Below are 24,876 nucleotides of genomic sequence, written 5' to 3' on the forward strand. Positions count from 1 at the left end.
AGTCCATACAGAAAAAAGCTGAAGCGAATAACAAAAATTAGCAAAAAATATATATAAAAAAAAAAAATATTAGCAGAAAGAGTCCCATAGACTGTGTTTTAAATAGGTGAAAAAAAAGGGTGATTCTGAATTGCAGTGCTTTAAAGTGCTCATTCCCACATGCAATATGCACTTCTTACCAGAAGGGCTGGATCTCAGGTTATAGAGATCAAACTCATATTTACAGATATCCACCATCAAGCATATTCCACTCCTAGGACTCCACTATGGACGCTCTCTCCTTATGCAAATAAGCTGCCCCAACTGGCAATACTTTGCTCGGTATATCCTCGTTATTAAGACGAAGCATCTACAATGGATTCTCCCGGGCGTGAGGGCTTAAAAAGAAAGAGGCTTCATAGTGCAGTATTTAGGATCAATATTTATTTAAAATAGCTACTGTGCATGTACTGAAAACGATAAGAAGCAAACAAACAAGCAGTCAGCTGCAGACTGAAGCGTGGTGGCGTCACAGAATACAGCTCCACCGAGGCGTCTCCCTGTAAGAGGCATCCACTGGTCTCCTCTTCTCTCTTCATCCTGGCTGACGTCAGCGGTGGATACCCAGCACCTCCCCCTGCAGCTAACAGATCAGGAGACAAGACCAGCGGGCAGTCACGTGAGCGGCGTTCGGAAATAAGCTATTATACAGCATATTTTCTATAAATGACATCCACTGGGGAGCTTAATGTTATATAACAGAAGGAACTATAATGGGAAAAAAATTGGCTTAACCACTTGCTTACTGGGCACTTAAACCCCCTTCCTGCCCAGTCCAATTTTCAGCTTTCATCGCTCTCACACTTTGAATGACAATTGCGTGGTCATGCGATGCTGTACCCAAATTAAATTTTTTTTTTTTTTTTTTGTCAAATTTGTTTATTGAAGTTTTATAAGTCAGGGAACAGGTTCAAAAGCAATACAGGAATATACAATAGTAAGGTACAGTATAACATTATAATATGACAAAAGATAAAGTTTTCTCTTACTTTAAACAAAAAATTGTCAACTCAGAGAGACATTTCCTATAGTGTTAAGAAAGCAAAAATGTCTAAACATAGACTATGATAGAATAATGGAATCTCAATAAAATTATAATTTGAGAATATCTAAAGTTTTAAATAAAAGAAGCGTTAAGGAATTGTCGCTCTCATATTTCAAGTAAGAAGAAGTTCCAATGGTTAATAACGTCATAGAAGCATGAAATATAATTAAAAGTGACGCTATATGAACCTGATGAAGAGCAAGGAGTATAAGAAAGGAAAAAGAAAGGTAGGATAGCGAAAGGGTTAGAAAAGAAAGGAGAGAGGAGAAAGGAAATGAAAGGGAAGGGATCTCCAAGGTAAGGCGTGTTTTCAACCATATATTAAATATGAGAAAATGAAAATGCATGAGAAATTTACCCAGGCATCAATAAGGTTGCATCAAAATTAGGCAGGAAATGTGTCGTCCAAGGAAGCCATATATTCTTGAAAATAGGAATTTTGTCATGCGTTATAGCCTCTCTTTTGGCATGAACCATGGCTTGATTAATTCTATAATTAGTTTCAGTTAATATCAGGGTACGAGTTTTCCAGGCTTTATCGATTTGTTTTTTTTCGCGGCTGTAGTAATCTGCAGCATTAGTTGGAACTGAGTATTAGAGAGAATTGTCGTTTTTAAATTCAAAAGCGCAATCAAGGGATCAGGAAGGATGGACACTGCAAATAATGTCGAGATCATGCGGAATATGTTTTCCCAAAATTTTATCATCTTTTCACACAAATAGAGCTTTCTTTTGGTGGTATTTAATCACTGCTGGGTTTTTTATTTTTTGCTAAAAAAACAAAAGAATACCGCAAATTTTGAAGGGAAAAAAAAAACTATCTGTGATCAGCTGAGTCTGATAGACTCGGCGATCAGAGCACACAGCGTGCGGCTCGGGAGGACATCTATGGACGCCCTCCCGGGAATTAAGACTCGTGCTGTAGCCGTCTTTCGGCTATAGCGCGGACGGGAAGAAGTTAACAAACACTTTGATTTGAATATTTATAGGCTGCGCACTTTATATTTTGTTTCTGTATATGTAGTGTTGTGTATTTAAACTTTCATAAGTAGCAGCACCTTTTCCATATATATAAAAATGTTTCCACTTTAAGTGATGACTATTAGTGAGAAATTGTTTATGAATCCAATTGTTAGAAACCTGTTAGCCATCTGGAAGAAAAGTGGAAGTACTGCTCAGTTTTATTCCATTTTAATCTGCATTAGAAAACTGACAGATGTGGTGTGATGGGCCTGAATAGGTATAACCTATGGTTCCTTTCCTTCAGATTTTTATAAATCAGCTCTGCTGTCATATCAGGGACTAGATCTCACTAGCTGGCCACAGCATCCTTATTTTCTGGCGCAGTGTGGGGACCGTTTCAGTTACTAGTAAAAAAAAAAAAAAAAAAGGTTTAGGCTATTTAGGTACCATATTTGATACAATATACAATTCATGCCTCACTAGATCAGTTTGTAATGGATATGGGTTGCTGTCCAGGGCCCAGTGTAGCAGTGCTTCTCATTGTATTCCCCATATGCTCCCCGTGCACCTCCAAACTTGAAGGAAGTCCTAATGCTGCCTCTTAACTTCGGGACTGTGACTCTGAATCAACCAGCCTCTTCCTGTGTATCCTGGTTGTGACAGGGTTTGTCATCAAACTGGCATCACTAGTAGGCATTATCAGGAGTGGTCTGCATGCTTAATACAGTTTGCCCAGTATTGCCCCCTCCCTGTGGCTGTGTACATTCTAGCAGCACACAGACACTGCCAAAACAGCACTAGGAAAGCTAAGGAGACTTTGCTGGCAAAAAGGTCTCTTCACTTCCAAAATTGCTGCCCTAATATCAGCACTTCCTTAGTCGACTGGATCATTTCTCAGTAGGTGAGGGAAAATTGTATGATGACCACTGGATGTTGAGCTAGAGTTGAACATTACATTCTTTCAGTGATTTCCGGCTTTTTTTTGTCCAACCCCCGTTGTGCCATCTGCCCTTCTCTAGGCACAACTGTATCCTTAGTTTAAGATTGTTGGTTGTATTTTCTGTTAAATGCAAATATTTATATGAGTATAACATAATACCACGCATGTATTTACATGTTGCAGCTGCATTAAAGTTTTAAAATACTTTTAAAGTAAGTTTCGCTGCCTGCCTTTTGTATTACCCATGCATTAATAACCTGTCTATTTTTCCTTTTCAGGCTTTGAGACAGCGAGAGGCAATTCTTAATCTCATACTGAGGCATGAGAATGTAAGCAGCTCTCTAAATTGTTCTATTTGGTGAACCCGTTTATAGTCAGAGTTATATGGTAAATGGTGAGATATGACCATTTTGGTTAGACTGTGTTCTCCCAACAGCAGGATATTCCAGTTGGATTTCTAATGCTAAGTATGCAGCCAGTGAAGTTAAGACTGCTGACCTGCTTGTTCCACTTCAATAACTCGCTAAGTACTGAAGAAAGGATTATAATGGCAGCCTCTGAACTTGGCACCTGTAGAAATGGGATGGGCAGTAGCATTTCACATATTATATTCCTGACAAGTTCCCGGTAGGGTTCGTTTACGCTTGTCCATTTTACTGCATCAAAGCCATGCATTTTGATGACTAAAAAAGCATTTTAAGGAGAAACCCTGTTCTTTACTATGTTGCTGGTTCACATCTATGAACTGCAGTTTAGTATTTTCTAAAAGGAAAACTGTAGGGGCCCATTATATATGCCTATTCACACCTAAGCATGTACTTTACCACATGCTCTACATGATACATAGTTTGGATAGGTACACTGGAGTCTTTTGGATTGATTGTCACCTAAATAAGGCAATAATATTGGAATACATTTGAATGATTGAATTCATTGTAAAGCTGGCCTTTCTTTAATAGGTGGACCTGGATGTGGATTTGACGCAGGTTGCAAGAGGTACCGATGGCTTTTCTGGAAGTGACCTAAAGGAAATGTGTCGGGATGCTGCTCTGCTGTGTGTCAGGGAGTGTGTCGCCAGTAGCACAGAGGAAAGGTTAGTGACATCTGAATGTACAGTGCTCACCTTCTGGTGGCAGCAGTTCCTCTCTGGAAATTGAATCTTTGACTTGTAGCCAGGTTTTCTTTCCAGGAGTAGCTAACTCACAAAAATAAACGTTTTTGTGTTTATTCACCAGCAGGATTTTTTTTTTTACCTGGATTTGACCTAAACCGAACTGACCTGAATTTTCTCAATAGAAGTCTTGTTTCAAGGACAGTTGTACTGTATTTGTGCATTTATGAAAATATATGTAGCATGTGGGCTGATTTATCTATTTTAGCTACGTTAAGCATAGTTTACAGTTACAATCTCTGTTTTTCTAGTTCACTTTAAAGTCTTACTTTCTGTGATTATAAATTTTCCTTTACTGATATGTCCACCATTAGGACATTGGTAATCTGTGCATTTTATAGTTCTATCTTTTCTCTACCTCAAATCAGTTTGTGAAATCCTTTTTTTTTTCTCCATTCCTCTGCAGTCTCAATGAGGAGATACGGCCTATTCAGCAGCAAGATCTAATGAAAGCTATTGAAAAAATGAAGAAATCGAAGACTGCAACGAACCACGGAGGTTTAATGCATGTTAGTTTGGATTGAACTCCTGTCAGCTGACATTACCCAAGCTGTTAGCTAGAAAGGGCACATGTAAGGGATGATGCACTAGGAGGGAGCAGCACCATCCTTGTGGACTTCAGCCTCCACTGCTGGACTCCAGCAACTATTCACTATAAAATAAAGAGCCTTGCAGAGAGGAAACCGTGCCTCTCTGGTTGTCATGTTAGCGGCTAACGTTGACTGAAATGTGTTGAATGAGCATGTCATGTTTACTTTGTAAGATTACCATGTCTATCTGACTAGTGGCATTCCAACAAAGGGACAAAAAACCACACGGGGCAGCTGTACACATTGGCATGCCGTGGGGACCTGTATCTAATGTATATTTCAAAACTAAATGATAATTGGATGTTCAGTGTCTCTCTAGTCCATGATTTGGTCTATTGTAAAAGATATACGCCTATCAGTACTTTGTTTTTGTTTTTTTTTCTTAACTACACACAGGTGGATTTAAATGTAAAAGTGAGGTTTAATGTGAACCTGTCATGTCCACCAAAATGTGAAAGATGTGTAGGTAATCATTACTGGTAAAGTATAGGCACCCTGCCAGTTAGTCTGTGGCCAGTATAGCCTCTGCTATTAAATGGTGGGAAGAGGCCTAGCACCAGAAGGAGTTGGGGCCTTATTATTATTTGAGAGAAGTCAAGGCCCTGTGTAAAGCCTAGAGTCCAGCCATGTACTAAGGAACCAATCTGAAGATGAAAACCTGTACTGTTAGTTTTATATTGGTGGAATTGGGGGTTCACTTGTATAAAATTTTAAACCAATATGGAAGAATTGGTGGTTTATTTTTATTGGTATGTCACTCTTATTGATTGTGCTAGCAGTGGTTGAGTTCAGATCCCTGGACCGAATTTTTGGAAACCCTTAAAATGGTTACCAGATTATAATCAAATGACAGCATTAGGGGCGGTCTAATTTGAGTAGACTTGCAAAAATATTTTTTCGAACAGCAGTTCAAGAAAACACAGTTTGTGGGTACATACATAAAGTAAGAATATTAATTTCATGTTTTCTTCAGTACAAAATAGGGTTACCAAAAGCTCTAGCATGGATATAACTGAGGCCCCATTCACACTTTGCATATCTGGAACTCGTGTTTCGACTCACCATTTTGTGTGGTCGATTTTCACGCAATTCCATGTCACGCAAAGGATATCGCATTCACTTCAATGCTGCTCTATGCGTGTTTGTTGCCCAAAAGAAGCTCCCGCTTCTTTTTGCGCGACCAAGCTTTTTGTAATCTTTAAAATCCCATTTTGCTGCGATTGCAGCACGATTCTTTTGCGGCAAAATTGCACCACGTTTGCGTTTTTTGCACTGATTGCCATGTGATTTGGAATCGTGAGCAGAATCACAGCAATTCCAAATCACCAAGTGTGAATGGGGCCTTGTTGAAAAACTGACGTGCATTCGGATAAGATGGAAAAAAAAAGACACCTAGCGAAGTCTTTGCATGTAATGGATGTTTCTAATGGATTACATTCTCTGTTTAAATTCCAATATAGACACATTTTGCTGGATCCATATCTGACATTACAGGAAAGTTGCACTGAATTTCTGGCTTGATTGTATAGTCTCCAAATGTGACTTTAGGAGATGACGGTCTTGTTAATTGTTTAGTTATGGCGCCCTATTATCATGGTATTTCTTTTATATTTGCTATGCAGGTTTAATTGGTCATAAGGAATGTGATGTGATCTGAAAGTTCTGGGGAACTTTTCTAAAACTGCCCAAGCTGAAGTGGGTACTTGTATAATACTACAAACTGTTCTAACAAAACAGTAGAAATGTGCAGCTGTGCTTCTCAAGGCGCCATGCATTTAAAAATGCCACTTTTAGGTGCATTTGACTTTTTTTTTTTTTTGTTCCACTGAATGCCCCTCAATTGGGTCCATTCACACATTTAAAGGCAAAAAGCCAGCACATTCAGGAGCAACAGCGTTTTGGGGGAAAAAAAGCGATTGATGCGCAATCAGCATTAATGCTAAGTGTATTTAGCACTTTAGCGTTCATTTCAATGGCCAGAAATAGTTATTATTATGGTCAATAAAATTAACCTCCAACCTCTTGATGCTCCTAAATGTGTTTACAAAAATGCTGCTTTTCTCCTGCCGGGATAGCTGGGCAAATGCCCAGTGTGCATGAGGCCTAAACATTTCAGACTTTAAAAGTAGATAGAAAATACATTTTTCAGTCTGCAAAAATTGCTTACATAGCCAGCTTCAAGTGTTTATGTTACCTTGCTGATGCAGAGCAAAGTGACAGTGTCTTTGGAAATGGCCGCTTCAACCCCCTTGTAATCGCCTTACCAGTACTTCCTCACTTCTCTTTCCTCCTTCACAGTATACTGTATTAAAAAAACACAGAACACCTGGAGCGCTGCGAGTCTAGGGGCCAAATCAGATAAGTGGATCAGACCCAGTGCAGCCAGCACAGCATGGAAAGAGATGCGACAGTCAAAGAAAAAACACAAAATGCAGCGCTCTGAAAGAATGATCAAATAAATTCCAACGTAGTACTGTATGCATAAACAATGCTATTTATTCCATAAAGTAAAAAAGTGATTGAACAGTCAAAGTTTAAAATAAATGGTAGTGGATAAGGGGAAAACAATCATCCGGGAGGCTTGCCTGGCTATGGTTTGAACATCAATCCCCATCCAAGGAAATGGAGGGGAGAAAATTCAGTTCCCAGAGGGGGAGCGTACTGGCTGCTGGCAAAACCTGCCAGCTCCAGGTGGATGCCACGGCTGGATGGTGGTCAGCAGGATGAATGGAAAGGCAACCTGTGTGATGTAAACAGCCCCAGAGGGAACAACCAAGCCGGCAGGGTCGATATTCTCAGCGCACCTATGCACCTTCTGTGATGTCAATGCTGTGCCAGAGATGAAGGGGAAAGGTGTCCTGAAGTCAGTTGTGTAAGCGTCCACTGTTCTGTTGCCGTGACTTACATGTTTCGAAACAAATGCAATTTGTCAAAGTCACGGCCAGGATGGCAACAGAAGCCAGATATAGAGAGAGAGAGAGCTAATTACAAGCCTGAGGATAATTGTCACTTCCTCACTCCTCAGTCTTTAAGGGGTAGGCTCTAAAAAGCTCCATATTGCCCCGTACGCACGGTCGGACTTTGTTCGGACATTCCGACAACAAAATCCTAGGATTTTTTCCGACGGATGTTGGCTCAAACTTGTCTTGCATACACACGGTCACACAAAGTTGTCGGAAAATCCGATCATTCTAAACGCGGTGACGTAAAACACGTACGTCGGGACTATAAACGGGGCAGTGGCCAATAGCTTTCATCTCTTTATTTATTCTGAGCATGCGTGGCACTTTGTCCGTCGGATTTGTGTACACACGATCGGAATTTCCAACAACGGATTTTGTTGTCGGAAAATTTTATCTCCTGCTCTCCAACTTTGTGTGTCGGAAAATCCGATGGAAAATGTCCGATGGAGCCCACACACGGTCGGAATTTCCGACAACACGCTCCGATCGTTCATTTTCCATCGGAAAATCCGACCGTGTGTACGGGGCATAAGAGTGGTACAATTCATGAACATCAGAATAGACATAAAAGGCCTTAAATTAGCAACTATCTATTGTAAGACCAACTGCTGCGGAGCAATAAAAGCGATTGTTTTTGATTGTCGTGTATATGAAAAGAAAACAAACAAAAAACGGTTCTTATGCAAAAATAACGATAATATGATAAAGGGAAAAAAATACATACCCATGACCATACACAAATTAATGCATGTAATAGTCATATGGACAGCACAGTGGTGTTGTGGTTAGCACTTTCACCCAGCAGCAATAAGGGGCCACTGGTTCGAATCCCGACTGAATCCATCCACCTGGAGTTTGCATGTTCTCCCTGTGCCCGCGTGGGTTTCCTCCCACACTCTAAAGACATGCCGGTAGGTCAATTGGACCCCATCCAAATTGGTCCCAGCATGTATGAATGTGTGTCAGGGACCCCAGGCTGCAAGCTCCCCGGGGCCAGAGGCCGACGTGAATGCACAATGCACATGCAAAGCGCCGTGCAATTTGAAGCACCTGAAAAACAAAATTAAATTTGTCTAATATAAAAGACTATCAATATAAAAATATCCAAAAATGTAATCGGAGGAGATTATATATATATATATATATATATATATATATATATATATATATATATATATATATATATATATATATATATATATATATATATATATATATATATATATATTCTATAGATATAAAAAACACCCATGTATTTAAACAACATGTGACTTTTTTTTTTTACCCCTCTTTTCCTTCTCTTTTTCTTTCCCTTTTTCCCCTTTTATACTAAAAACGAACCTACAATAAATTGTACACAGGGTGGGCGAATTTAAATAAGAGTATTAGGCCCCTTTCACACTGGGGCGGTGGGGGCGTCGGCAGTACAACAGCGCTATTTTTAGCGCTGCTGTACCGTCGTTCTTGCAGCGGTATTCGGCCGCTAGCGGTGCGGTTTTAACCCCCGCTGGCGGCCTAAAAAGGGTTAAAATCCCTCGTACAGCGCGGCTATAGCCGCGGTATAGCCGCGCTGTCCCATTGATTTCAATGGGCAGGAGCGGTGAAGGAGCGGTGAATACACCGCTCCTTCACCGCTCCAAAAAAGCGGTTTGCAGGACTTTTTTCACCGTCCTGCCTGCGCACCGCTTCAGTGTGAAAGCCCTCGGGCTTTCACACTGAACAAACAGCGGAGGCTGTTTAGGGGCGGTTTGCAGGCGGTATTTTTAGCGCAATACCGCCTGCAAACCGCCCCAGTGTGAAAGGGGTCCTAATCTCAAGTTCTTCATTTAAGCCATGGGGCGAAAGCGACCCCATCATAAAAATCCAAAATGTTCTCTCCTGCAAAGGAGAGAAAGTCTCTCATTGCCTGTGAGTGTGCCCATCAGAATAGCCTCGATGGCAAAATATACTGTATACCCTCATCTAGTGTGACAGTACTTAGCCAATCACTAAATCCGAGCAATATTACATGTCCAGGGGAGTGACATCGCTATCAGTCATTCAGTGTTGGACTGTGGAGAAATGGTGAGGGATCACTAGTAAGTTGAGTACAGGGCATCTGAGGGGCCTTTTGCAGATACATTGTCAATTTGCCCTGCATATGTAGGATGACCATGACTCTTTGCACAGCCAATTTTTCACTGCAGTGACCTATAATGCATAAATCTGATGGAGGAACTGTTCTTCTAACCCAGGGTTCTCCAAACTTTCTAAATAAAGGGCCAATTTACTCTCCTTCAGACTTTAGTGCGCTGGACTGTGGCCTTTATGAGTAGAAAATGTCCTGATGTCAGTGGGAATATACAATGCAATTGCAACTGAGAGGAATAGCACCCCATCCTTGTCACTGAAAGGAATAGCACCCCATCCTTGTTACTGAGAGGAATAGTGCCCCATCCTTGTCATCGCTGAGAGGAATAGTGCCCCATCGTTGATGTCAGCGGGAGGAAGTTTCCCAAGGGCCGGATAAAGACGAGCAAAGGGCCACATTTGACCCCCAGGCCGCAGTTTGGAGACCACTGATCTAACCCATAGCAACAAAAGTCTTCCTCGTGTCTCAAATTCACTACAGGAGAATGAAAGATACCATAATTGTGACTGCTGCAGGCAACAAGTGACTTTGTTTTCCTTCACAAAACTGAGGTTTTCAATGCTTATGAACATGAGATTTAACAATCTTAAAACCCTGCACATGCACAGAGCGCTTTCTCTGCTCCTGTTGCAGCAACTCTGAGCTCAACCTCTGCTGCAACAAGGGGAGAGGCAAGGAACCATGCCATGTGCGGGGTTTTGAGAATTCCATGTTCAAAAATATTGCAAAATCCTTGTGGGCTAGATTCAGTTTTATTCTGTTGCTATTGGGTTTATTAAAATATATATGAACCCTCCTCTTGAAAAACAACCCATTCAGTTTTAATATGATCACATACCCTCTCAGCTGCATAAGAAGCTCAGGGAGGGGAAACGGCAGCACACTGAGCTTCCCAGTGATTAGCTGTTTGGGGGGGGGAGGGCTGGGGGGTGTATCAGCACAAGTGTAATCATTGGAGGAGAGCAGCCTGAGTTCCCAGTATAGCTAGTGCTTTCATGCTTAGTGTGGTCAGTTTTTAATAGGAAAGCAGAGGGACTGGCAGGAACACCAGAGATTTCACACAAAGGACAGGATACTTGTTCATGCAAGTACATGGTACAGGAGACACATGTCGGGAATATGAAATGTTGGGGTAACATAAACTTTAACCACTCTTGGGAAGTCACCACATCTACTTTGCTGTTATGATTTCAATGTGTTAAAGACTGACTGCCATCAAGTGGTTTAACCCATTAGTACCAGATATTTAAAATCACTTGTAAAAAGTGCTAGCAATTCTCGATACCGCCTACTGCTCATTTTAAGTATTTTTTCACTCTTTAAGAAAGAGAATAGGGATCTGAACTTTATGTCCCCGGCATTGTTCTGTTGTGTTCTTGTGGTATTTGTTGGCATCTTGTTGGATATGGTTCTGTTAAGATCATATCATTTGCTGAATGTCATGGATTGCTTGCTATGTATATTTGTTTTTACGATGCAGAATGAATGAAACATTTGCTATTATTATTATGATTTGTTTTTACTATCATTCTGAATGTTTCATTGAAGTGTGTACATTAAACACATGTAATGAACTAAAATGACTCTGCTCTCTGCTTATACATGTACTGAAACAAATGTGCAGGGTTTTCTTCCACAGGTAAAGGGTACAATGGGAAGCAGACGCAGGATGGTGAGTCAGATGATATTTCTGCTGTGCACTTTTTATATACCTTTTTGTACTTTGTTCTGTTCACACTTTGATGTCATAGAAAACAAGAACTTGTTATTGAAATGAGTAGAAATTACACGCTGCTGTCTTGTACAAGATAGTTCTGGTCCAGAGAACATTCTCACTTGCAATACACCTGTCACAAATGAAGGGTATGGAGGATTTGTACACAATTCTTGCCAAATTTCAAACGTATTATTGTTTTATTATTTGAATAAGCATGCTGAGGTGTGAGCGTGTTGAAGCATTTCAGCAATATCCTGCTGTAAATTATTTGTATTTCAATAAAATACTTTGGAATTTTGGCAAGAAACACCTACAGATCTTGGTGGATTTGAGAGATGGCCTGGCAAGCGGTGATCCTGGCCCCCATGGTGGTAACAATGTTTGCTTTGAATGAAAGCAATCGACACATCAGAATGTGTTAGTGCAGAGCATTATCGGAAACACTACATTCTTCAGGTCGGTGACTCAGAATTTAAGCCATTGCTCAGGTCAGGTAGCATTTAGGTGATTGGACACTGGCAACCAATAGTAAGACGGTTCCTCCCATATAACCCCTCCTATACCGGAAGTACCTCAGTTTTTTCGCCAGTGTCTTGAAGGTGATGGTCATGGCTGTTGAAGCTCTTCAAATTTCTTCAAAAAATGTCCCACTGAGGACGTTATAATCGGATCCATTCGGATGGCATAACAAAGCTAAAGTGGATGGTACCCGAACCTCGGTTCAAGAACGAGGTATTGCTTGTAATGTGTCCTATATAGGCGCTGGACCCTTGTTAAGTTGGTATTCCTGGTCAATCTTGCCCAAGGTAAACCAGAAAGGGTGCTTTACAGGTCCAGGGGTGTGGACCCCAATATATGGGGGACCCGGTCCCTGAAGGTCCTTAGAGGCGCTACCCGCCGTGATGGGGGAAGATTGGGCCTGGTAAGACAGGCCTCGCTGCTTGGGATGGTTTGTACTCCCTTTGGGATTTTTATTATATATATATATATACATATATATATATATATATATATATATAAATATAAATAATTTCCCTTTGAAACTGCTGGTAAACCTTAAGCCTGTGTCTGGGATTACAGATGGCCGGTTTTTGGCGCGCATTTTTGAGTACTGGCGTGCGCGAGTGTGCGCATGCGCTGCGCGCCACCGGCATGTGTGTGCGCCCCTGGTGTGTGCCGCTGCTGTGCGCATCGCGGATGCTCCGCGTGTGTCAGGATGGCGCATGCAGTGGGCATGCCGCCGATCGCAGATGCGCGCGCTCACTCTCAGGCTAAAGCTTTATAAGGATGGAGCTCCTGGCGCATGCGTGGACAACACAGAGTGATATTTGGGCACGTGAGTCTGGTGGTCTTGGACACAGTGGTGACAGGTTAAAGGCTGGTTATAGTTTGTGGGGAATACTCCTTTTCTTCCTCGTGTGTAAGCAATGTCTTCCAGAAAATGAGGTATAGGGAACAAGGCAACCACAGGGGTAAGAGTCCCTCCTCTAAAAACAGGAGACCAACCCCATGCTGATACAGCCTCAGTTTCTCCAGAAAGACCTGCGGCATCTGGCCTGGCTGAGCCATTGCATTTGTCAGGCATAGTGGCCAATACCAATATACTTGCCTCGGCTTATGTTACAAAGGATGATTGGCATCTGCCTTAGCGGCCCTTGAGGGCAAAATAGCTGGCATGATTGCCTCTGTAACACGGGGGGGATGAAGCATAATAGATCTCCCTCCCCTGAGCCTGGGCCAAGTGGTGAGTCACTAGAGCACCAGGACTCTTATAGCCAGATGGGTCCAGGTGGTTTGGAACCAGAATGGGCGGAGGATTTGGAGGAGGTGGTCATAAAAGACCGGGAGGAAGGAGAGGCTGAAGAATCCTCGGCTGAGGACTCTGGCTCTGAAGAGCCAATTTCAGCCTCCCATTCCCAAAAATTGTTTATCCAATCTCTAATTGAGATGGTACGAATTGGGTTTAAGTTACCCCCGGTTCAGGAGTCTGGGCTCTCCTGTTCTACTTTGGGATCTTTGCAACCTCAGCAAATTTCCCAAGCGTTCCCTTTGCATCCATTACTGGAGCAGGTGGTTTACGCAGACTGGGAGCAGGGGCAGATCCAGAGCCTAGTCTCGGGAGGGGCACTGCCAGAAAATACGTTTTTTTGGGGGTAAATTTAACGGGGAAATGGCTGGTGTTAGCGCTTCAATCATCACGGCACCATGGTTGTTATGGTGTCAGGATGATTGAAGCGCATTATTACTATTATTACATGGTTATAAAAAATGAAATGGTTCAACTCACCATAGAATCAGTGGGAGCCCCGAGCGTGTCACTTGCCACTGTTATCTGCCACATGTTGGGGATTGTCACTTGCCACGTCACCTGTCACTAGATGCGGATTGTCACTTGCCACGTCCCATGCCACACGTTGCGGCTTGTCACTTGCCACGTCCCATGCCACACATTGCGGATTGTCACTTGCCACACGTTGCAGATTGTCACATGCCACGTCCCATGCCACACGTTGCGGATTGTCACTTGCCACGTCCCATGCCACACGTTGCAGATTGTCACTTGCCACGTCCCATGCCACACGTTGCAGATTGTCACTTGCCACGTCCCATGCCACACGTTGCAGATTGTCACTTGCCACGTCCCATGCCACACGTTGCAGATTGTCACTTGCCACGTCCCATGCCACAGGTTGCGGATTGTCACTTGCCACGTCCCATGCCACACGTTGTGGATTGTCACTTGCCACGTCCCATGCCACACGTTGCAGATTGTCACTTGCCATGTCCCATGCCACACGTTGCGGATTGTCACTTGCCACGTCCCATGCCACACGTTGCAGATTGTCACTTGCCACGTCCCATGCCACACGTTGCAGATTGTCACTTGCCACGTCCCATGCCACACGTTGCAGATTGTCACTTGCCACGTCCCATGCCACAGGTTGCGGATTGTCACATGCCACGTCCCATGCCACACGTTGCGGATTGTCACTTGCCACACGTTGCAGATTGTCACTTGCCACGTCCCATGCCACACGTTGCAGATTGTCACTTGCCACGTCCCATGCCACAGGTTGCGGATTGTCACTTGCCTGCTATAATTGTCTGCTGTGTCCCAGTCAGAGTCAGGCTTATTTTAACTGGTGACCCCCTGTCATCAGTGCTGGGCAGGGAGGAATGGGCTGGCTGCTGCCACTGGGAGAGCGATGGGAGCAGAGCGAACACAGGGCTCATCCTGAGCGGATGTGTCAGCGCTCCATCCCGCCCCAGGGGGGGCAGCAGAGAGATGATGTAATCTCTCTGCTGCCGCGGCTGCCTGTACTTTCAACAGTGTGGGCGGAACTGCAGGGATGCAGGGCGGCGCTGGGCGGTGAGAGATGATGTTATCTCTCTGCTCCCCCACCCGCAGGCTCCCTGATTGGCCAGCAGCCGCTCACACTGTCACTGAGCCGCACACCGCTGTTTACGTAGCCGCCCGTGCTCTCAGCTGTGGAGCTGCCCGCCGGCTCCCTGATTGGCCAGCACTGCAGCCGCTCACAAACTAACTGTCACTGAGCCGCACACAGCTGTTCACTTAACGGAGCCGCCCGTGCTCTCAGCTGTGGAGCCGCCCGCCGGCTCTCTCACCCACAGCGATGCCTGCCCTGCCCACCCACTCACCCACAATCTCGGAGGGGGCAATTGCCCTGTTGCCCCCCCCCTGGATCCGCCCCTGACTGGGAGCACCTTGACAGGATATACTTACCTCCAAAAAGGTTTTCTGTCTTATATCCTATGGAGGAGAAGTTCAGGAAGAAATAGGGGACACCTTTGGTGGACGGTGCCATATCTTCAGTAGATAAAAGTTTAACCTGTCCAGTGGATAATGCCTAGGTTAGATTCTAAATGTGGACAAGTCAGCTCTTTGTCTGCCCCAAGCCTTGGTGTATCTGGGTCTGGTCTTGGACACCGCCCAAGAAAAGGTGTTTCTTCCTCCCTTAAAGGTTGCCTCCATAGTGGAACTTGTACAGAAGGTGAAAAAAGAACTAACACCTTCTATTCGGCTGTGCATGAGGTTACTGGGCAAGATGGTGTCATCCTTCAGCGCAGTGCCATATGCACAGTTCCACTCCAGAGTGTTCCAGAACAGTATTCTAAAGGCCTGGGATAAGTCGGCTCGAACCTTGGATCAGCCTATGGTTCTATCTCCACAGGTTCTATGGAACCTCTCTCGGTGGTTAAGAACCAGCAACTTGAAAAGAGGGAAATCTTTCCCACCGGTAGCCTGGAAAGTCGTAACCACAGACGCCAGTCTTCTCGGCTGGGGAGCAGTCTTAGAGGAAGCGTCTGTTCAGGGAATATGGTCCCAGACAGAAAGGACCCTGCCCATCAATCTATTGGAGATTCGGGCAGCTCGTCTGGCTCTGCGATTCTGGACATCCAGATTGCAGGGTCTTCCTGTCAGAGTCCAGTCCGACAACTCCACGGTGGTGGCATATATCAACCACGAGGGAGGTACCAGGAGTGGGGCAGCCCAGAGAGAGGTAAACCATATATTGACTTGGGCAGAAAAACAGCAGTGTTTATCCCGGGGGTGGACAATTGGCAGGCAGATTTCCTAAGTCGCCAGAAATTGTTGCCAGGGGAATGGTCCCTGCACCCCGAGGTTTTTCTACAGATCTGCCAATACTTGGGGACCCCAGATGTGGATCTGCTGGCATCCAGATTCAATGCCAAGCTGGACAGGTTTGTCTCCAGGACCAAGGATCCACTTGCTGTCGGGATAGACGCATTAGTAGTTCCTTGGGATCAGTATTTTCTGATGTATGCCTTTGCCCCGATCCAAATTCTGCCGCACTTATTACGCAGAATACAGGAGGAGCAAAAACCAGTGATCCTAGTGGCCCCGGAGATCCTGGTACTCAGAGATTGTGAAGTTGGCAGTAGGGGACCCATTGGTCCTTCCAAGCCATCCAGACCTGTTGTCTCAAGGACCCATATTCCATCCTTCTTTACGGTTACTGAATTTGATGGCTTGGCTATTGAGACCAGACTATTGAAAGACCGTGGTATTATGGGTTCAGTCTTGTCTACCTTGATAAACGCTAGAAAGTCAGTTTCTAGAGCTATCTATTATAGAGTCTGGCAGTCGTACATTTCTTGGTGTGAGGAGAGGAAATGGAACCCTCGTAGGTATACGATTGGAAGAGTTCTTGCCTTTCTTCAAGCAGGAGTAGACTTGCAGCTCGCTTTAGGGACAATTAAGGGACAGATTTCGGCCTTATCGTTTTTTTTCCAAAGACCGATTGCATCCCAGTCTTTGGTGCAAACCTTTGTCAAGGGAGTAATACACCTGAGGCCGCCGGTTAAACCACCTTTATGTCCCTGGGACCTAAATTTGGTACTGTCAGCCTTACAGAGTCAACCGTTTGAACCTATTAGGCATATTCCTTTTGTCCTATTGACCAGAAAATGTGTTTTTTTGGTGGCTATAACATTGGCTAGAAGGGTGTCAGAATTGGCCGCCCTTTCTTGCAAAGAACCTTTTATGATTCTTCATCAGGACAGAGTGGTCATGCGCCCTCGTCCGTATTTTCTACTGAAGGTGGTTTTCCAAATTTCATTTGAATCAGGATATCATTTTATCTTCCTTTTTTTCCAAACCCTAAGACTAGGGAGGAAAGGTCGCCTCACTCACTGGATGTGGTGAGGGAGATCAAAATGTACTTCAAGATGTCAGCTCCCTTTTGGAAGACTGACTGTTTTTTTTGTCTTGCCAGAGGGTCCTAAGAAAGGACAGATGGCAACAAGTTCAACTATATCCAGGTGGATTCGCCAGACTATTATCCAGGAATATGGATTAAAGCGCAGGGTTCCACCTTGGGATTTAAAAGCACATTCCACTAGAGGGATTAGTGCATCATGGGCAGTACGCCAACAGGTGTCTATGGCTCAGGTTTGCAAAGCGGCCGGTCGGTCTTCAGTTCATACGTTCACCAGGTTTTACCAGGTGGATGTGAGATCTCAAAAGGAGACTGTTTTTGGCCACAGCGTGTTGCAGGCAGCTTTATAGTCCCAGGCACGTTGGGCTTAGGGATAATGTGTTCCCCCCCTCAGGTGCATTGCTTTAGGACATCCCATGATGTCCCGTGATGTACGATAAAGAAAAACTGATTTTTAAAACAGCTTACCTGTAAAATCCTTTTCTTGGAGTACATCACGGGACACAGAGGTCCCTCCCCTCTTTCTGGGTTCGTCATTGCTTGCTACAAAACTGAGGTACTTCCGGTATAGGAGGGGTTATATGGGAGGAACCGTCTTACTATTGGTTGCCAGTGTCCAGTCACCTAAAGGTAAGCGTATAAACCACATTATCATTATTATGGTGCTCTGTGTCCTGTGATGTACTCCAAGAAAAGGATTTTACAGGTAAGCTGTTTTAAAAATCAGTTTTTTTATATTTATTTTAAATATAAACGGTATCACGCTATGTGGGCTCCCCTTCTGTCCCCTTGTATGGTATCTGAGGCATAAAGTTTTGAGGCAGAGTGGTTGAAGGAGAGTGCTGAAGGAGTGGAGCAGTAACTGGCTATTCCTGCAAATACCCGGGAGGGTAATATCCACAAGCCGATGTAGACTTTGTAGCTGGAAAGCACAAAGTCAAAGATTTCTGGTGAGTGTTATATAGCACAGAGTGTTGCATGAGGCACTAAGAGCCAAAGGAGCTGCACTGAAGCAATTTGGAGCACCTTATAAAGAATTTTTTAAGCACTTTAGCAAAAGTTATTTAGTGGAAGTGCATCACAGATGAACGTTTACTTTTGGACTTACAACAGTAGCAAAAAGACAAAAAGGAAAAAGGTCTGATGTCGCCCTCAAACCACCGCCATCCCAATATATGCAACAAAATACAGGAAATCGCCAAGGGACTTTAAATGAGGTGAATGCGGTTAGCCTACAATTGACATGGTAAATGCAGTCTCAAAATGTATTAAAATTGTCATGCAAACATAGACTACATGAATCATAGCCAAGCCACTGAAATGGTACATACAATAAAAAATGTCATTACACGTATCGTGGTATAAAAATTAAATTGCAAAGAATACAGGCGTGAAAGGTATCCCAACACGTTTTGCAATACCATGCTCGCTTCATCAGGGGTAGATGCATGTGTAGTACATCTGTGGGGGGGTATAATGAATCAAATAAGTATCGCCACAGAGATGGTATCGTGACCATTAGTCAAGAGGGTCCAAAATGCATGGACCTATACTCACCAAAGGCTGTATCGGACTACCAAATGCTGAATACCCATAGGCGGCAGTAATGAGCGTCCGGCTCGGGAGCTGAGGAGGCAGAGGAAAAAAAACGGAGCGATAGAGTGTGTCCCACACAGAATGTATCAATCACTCCGTTTTTGTCATTTTTTTTATTTACACATTTTATTTACTTTTTTATTGTCCCCTAGATTCTAAGCCCATACCATTATTGAACCAGATGGTTCCTGCATATACATATATACTACTTTACTTTTATGCTGTTATGACAGCATTTATTGATGCACATGCATTTATGTTTCAGTTGACATTAATGGATATTGGGAGAGCTTTGGTGACACACACCCCATCCCGGCCATGTCTGCCCCCGGTTTGTGTTCTGTTGGGTTGGTTTTTCCTCTGCCTCCTCAGCTCCTGAGCCGGATGCTCTCTACTGCCACCTCTGGGTGTTCAGCATTTGGTAGTCCGATCCAGCCTTAGGTGAGTATAGGGCCATGCGTTTGGGATCTTGACTAATTGTCACAATACCATCTCTGTGGTGATACTTATTTGGTTCATTATACCCCCCCACAGATGTACTACGCGCACATCTACCCCTGATGATGCAAGCATGGTCTTGCAAAAGGCGTTGGGATACCTTTCATGCCTGTGTACTTTACACATATCATTGTATAAAATGTATATTGCAATTTTTTTTTACTGTATATCATTTCAGTGGCTTGGCTACGATTCATGTTGTCTGTTTGCATGACTATTTTAATCCATTTTGAGACAGCATTTACCCTGTCAATTGTTGGCTAACTGCATTCACCTAATTTAAAGTCCCCGGGGGATAATTTGTATTTCGTTACAATAGTAGCGCTTTTATATTGGTTCACTATAGTCGCTGCACATATGTTTATATGATTTGTAGAAGTTTATTTCATTGATTTAAATGGATTAGCAATAATCAAGGACAGTGCTGTGGGTACAATAGAAGTATTTATGGCAAATGACTAATGCATAGACACTCGAACAGCGGCAGTCTGGGTATAAAATTGGTGATTTTAAGTGATAGCGCTGTGGAACAGATATTTATATTTTTTTCTGCAAATGCCTAGTGTCAATTCTTAGAAACACCAACCTGAAAAAAAATCGTAAAGTAGTCCTAAAACCTAATCTGAGTTGGTACATTAGAAAGCCAATAGATCCAGGGGAACTAGTATTGTCCGAAGAAGAGTTTAGCAGTACATAGTTACATACATACATTTTCACGGCAGGTTTCTCCTATCCTTTGGCAGCCACATTGTGAAGTCAGAATTTGGTGGCAGTTATGCAGCCTGGGATATGCTGCATGTATCATTTTTCTCTATGATGTGCTATGCTTATCTCCTGGTTAAATCCACTTTTCAGCCCAGCATTTTCTTTTTAAATGGAAATGGAAGGTAAGCCATATTTACTAAGGCCCCTTTCACACTGGGGCAGTTTGCAGGCGTTATTGCGCTAAAAATACCGCCTGCAAACTGCCCCAAAACAGCCTCCGCTGTTTGTTCAGTGTGAAAGCCCAAGGGCTTTCACACTGAAGCGGTGCGCTGGCAGAAGAAAAAATCTCCTGTCAGCCGCATCTTTGGAGCGGTGAAGGAGCGGTGTATTCACCGCTCCTGCCCATTGAAATCAATGGGACAGCGCGGCTATACCGTGGCTATAGCTGCGCTATACGAGTGGTTTTAACCCTTTTTCGGCTGCCAGCGGGGGGTTAAAACCGCACCGCTAGCGGCCGAATACCGCGGTAAAACAGCGCTAAGAATAGCGCTGTTTTACCGCCGACACCCCCTACCGCCCCAGTGTGAAAGGGGCCTAAGCCATTTTTTTCTTTGGTGGTAGCACAATTCTATCACAATGTTGGAGCCTGCACTGAAACTGCCATCTATGTGTCTAATTATATTTTCCCATTTCATCTTCCAGGATAGCACGTGAGAGAGTGGCTCCACCCACCTAAAACAGGAAACACATCATCCACAATCTAATAATAAGAGCACAGTTACCCATTGTCCTCAGTATTTGTGTTTCCTCCAGCCTAGCAGGAACAGCTGAATGTTTTTTTTTAGTTTTTTTCCTCAGGCCTTTGTGCTAGTTGCAAGGGCCTCCCTGTATATGCTTCCCCATGATTCCAGGACAGTGGCTTGGAGGGGTCGCATATCTAGGCTACTTTTGTAAGTATCCTAGCTGTGGGACCTTCCTTCCCCATAACCTTGATTTTCCCCAAGGTTCCTTCCTGGAGAAGTTGCTATCCCCGTGGGCGCCAAGGCTCTAGTGGAGCCCTCCCTTACTCACATTTGGTCAAGCTCCATGTCCTTGGTTGCTGGCTGAACTCCTGATGTTTGCTGCTGGTGGATTATGGCCACTGGCTTCCCCAGTGGAGGGAGAACTGCATGGCTGGAGCATGCCACATCCCAGGAACCAGTGAGGCTGAAGTTTAGGCTTTCTAAGTCCCTGATTACCTCCAGATGGGAGAGGCGCATGTCTGCTGAGGCAGGTAAGCTATTGTGTGTAGGCCAGGACAGAATGCAGCCTGCTACGCTGCAGGTCCCCCTGAATGGATATCAATATGGTGGGTTTGTGAGTATACCCTGGTGCCATTATCCACAGACACCTGGGAGGGAGCACAAACAGGTCAGGGATGGAGCAGTAGGCGGATCTGGATCTTCCCAGGACTATTACAGCAGACTTTATCTGGTTAGCAAAGCTACACTATGCAGTCTAATTCCGCCATGACACCTGCTATGAATGGCAGATGGCTCCAAGGTAGGTTGTTTTGAGTTTTTTTTTCTATAATTCTCCTTCCCACCATACCCATACTGGAGGGAGGCACAGTGTGGGGTTACCCCTAGGAGGATGTCCTCTCTTTGGGTATTGGTTGGTATGGGTGTTTATGTGCCTCCTACAAACACATGGTGAATTTGCTTTGTGTTCTGTCCACCATTAGTGGTAATTTTGGAGGCAGAGGCCCTAACGCTTGTCAATCTGCAGAGCAGAGTGTTGGCAAAAATCAGAGATCAACATAAGCTGCAACCTGTTAACTCCTTCCTACATACACTTGTGCATGTGCAGGGCTACTGGGGTCGGCTTACTCCATGTTTACCATCAATTATACTCTCCTTTTTTTTACAGCAAGGGGAGATGATGGCTTAGTGGGGTCTGCTGTGATTTAATCAGGACTTTCTGTACTTGCATTTGGGTACTAATCCACCCCTAGGCTGAACTAGGAACATTAAAGGTGTATCCTGCAACATTTAATTTTCATGCTCCTGGGCTTAACCTCTATGCAAGGGTTATATAGACAAACCTGTGTTTTTAATGACTGCAGGTGTTGGCCTTCTGATTGCTCTGCTGTGGTTGCCACCTCTTTGAAAGGTGGCAGCGGCTTTCATTTATCACTAGATTTGGACTTATGAGCTGGTAGGCTTTGTCTGTCTCCCACCTTACTGTGTGCTATGTAAAGCAATTTAGGTGTACTGCAATCACTGTGTATATACATTGATTAAATATGTAGTATATTAAGGAGACTCATATTTTGCTTCTGTCTTAAATATTTGGTTATGTCTAGGAGCTAAAGCTGTACTCATTAAGGGTTACCGGTATCTGCTATGCACTCGAGTGGTGTGCTTAGGCCTAGACTTCTATCTCCTGGAGCTCCCTGGGTTCCACCTAATGATAGATGTATCGGTACCCAGAGATTAGGATATATATATGCATGTGAATTGTTGGCTTTGTGGCATAGTCATCGGTTGCATATGTATGCTGTTGGATATTAGATGAATACACTATGCATCTGACCTCATGCTTTAACTGTATGTTATGTCTCCTATGTATTTAAATACTCAACATTGGAGCTTATGCTTGTGTTATTTGGTTTATATTCTTTTGGTACCATTGTGGATCATGCCTCATATGTGATTCAGTTTCTTGACTCTGCATATGTATTAGGTTAAATGGTCTGCTTGGAGCATAGCCCTCATTTGTATATGTGGACTTATGAATTTCGGAGGTTTCTACCTGACCTTTACATTGTCATGTGCAATCTGCTATATGTTGTCTTGATGCATTAATGTACATTGACAACAGGGATGTAAATGGTTTAGCGATAAACTTTATGAAATTTCTTAGTACATGTGTGCATGCATATATACATACATGTTCCACCAGCTATTTACATTGTGTATTTGGAGAGATATAGCTGTACCATACATATTTAATATTACATTAGTCATCTTTTTGAGATGCTCCTTGTTGCAGAAGGTTCTGCAAGATTTGTTATTGTTTCTAGTATGAATACACTGCAATACTGGACTTGTGTATTCTACAGGGTCCTTTTTAATCTTATGTTTTATGTACATGATTTTGGAGTCCCTTTGTCTTTGCATATGTACTTGAAAGCCTGCAGAGTTTGCTGCTAAGCTTTCATTCAGCAGAGGATCAAATCCTTTACATTCAACACCAATTACCAGATACTTTCCCCGTGCCTGAATCTAGTAAAGGGTATGGTTCCAGCCATCTGCCATTGAGGTGAACGGAAGTAGAAAATCTTTTTTTTTCCAAGCATATAACATGTAAAGTAACTTAGAAGGTTTCCTCTTCTTATATTGTTGTATTTTTGGTGTTCTTCCTCCAGGGGCAGTCTTTACATTGTAGTTTAATATGTGAAGCTATATTGATTGCAACACTGGGCCCTTTACATGGGGTTGTGTTGTCACTATAATCTTTCCTAGGGTCTATGTTTTTATACAGTAGTATAAGCTTATATGTCTGGTGTAAAGAGGGTAACGGCCATTTTGCTGCAGATCCAGGCTGCCCATTCATTTGATGTGTACCTTGCAGCACATTATATGCAGGGTAATGGATAGGAATATGGCCTGTATAGGGGTATTATGTTTTGCTCTCACTCTAACCCTTATACCTGACTGGGTATGTTTTAAATTTAGTACTACAGTATATGTTAAAATAACATCAGTAGGTCTCATTTACTCAGCCATCCTAACAGAACAGCTATAGCAAGTCAATATGAACGTTCTGTTACTGCTACAGGCTCAGTCCTCTGAAGTAATGTTCTGCATAACTTTACATGCACCAGTATCACAATGTGCCATATGGTACTAGAGTGGAGTCAAACTTCAAACAATGGGCAGGCTCATGTCATTCGTAAAATAGTCAGGTTCATTAATTACCCAGTTCCTTTTCAAACACTGATATAGCTGCTGTACCAGCATTCAGAGGGGAGAAAGGTCATAGGTATGGGCATATGCATTTTGGGTATGTATGGCATTGGAACATCACCTAGAAAATACAAGGGCCTATTGTCTAGATGTTCTTAGATATCTTTTGTATGAAGATTATTATGTAGGGTGTGAGTTATCATTGTATCTGAATGTCCTTGCATATTGTTCATATTCAGTTTAATGTCATTTACTATGCATGGTATAGCAGAGCTGTAAATGACTACGTTTCGTAGTTGCTGTCTAATGCTAACCTGACTGCTTGGAAGTACATTGGGAAAGTCTCAAAACTCCTTTCCCTAGAGGAAAAGATGGTGGCCAGGGCCTAGGCACCTACCTAGTTTTTGTCATGTAGCTTTTTCCTACCTTCCCCATTACTGCCTGTAGTGATCCAGCAATCCCTATGGTGGGGTAAAGGCAAGGTTTTTCTTTTGCAGCCCTTAATGGCCAAAACCCTCTTGGTGGTGCCATGCTACACAGACAGCGCAAGTCTCATAGGATACTCCTAGTCAACAACGATCTAATGCTCTAGGGCTCAATCCTACTCTCCGAGGCCACGGCACGGCTTAGTGACTGACTATTCAGCATGTCTTTCTTTTATACACTGTTGGACAAGGACAATTATTTTTGGGATCGTTGGCCTTCACGAAATCCCACTATACATTTATCCCAGACTGGTTACTTGTTATAATAGATCTGAGATTCTGAATGCCTAGGCTTTGGGCTTTTTTTTAAACCCTTCCTAAGAGGTCAAACAAAGCCATAATATTTTTATCGTAAGCAATCCAAATGATGGGAAAAAAGTG

At 43.4% G+C, this 24,876-nt stretch overlaps 1 protein-coding gene across 1 annotated transcript in view; it reads left to right on the forward strand.

Annotated features, from left to right (window-relative positions):
* ATAD1 (ATPase family AAA domain containing 1) overlaps positions 1-11,422 on the forward strand; it is a 45,403-nt gene extending 33,981 nt beyond the window's left edge. Inside the window, exons 8-10 of the mRNA XM_073596318.1 lie at positions 3,266-3,316; positions 3,947-4,080; positions 4,565-11,422. Coding sequence (XP_073452419.1) covers positions 3,266-3,316; positions 3,947-4,080; positions 4,565-4,682 — 303 coding nt within the window. The 3' untranslated portion in view covers positions 4,683-11,422. The remainder of the gene's footprint in view (positions 1-3,265; positions 3,317-3,946; positions 4,081-4,564) is intronic.
* The last annotated feature ends 13,454 nt before the right edge of the window (positions 11,423-24,876 follow it).

This window comes from Aquarana catesbeiana, linkage group LG08 (assembly GCF_042186555.1).
Source record: "Aquarana catesbeiana isolate 2022-GZ linkage group LG08, ASM4218655v1, whole genome shotgun sequence".
NCBI lineage: Eukaryota > Metazoa > Chordata > Amphibia > Anura > Ranidae > Aquarana > Aquarana catesbeiana.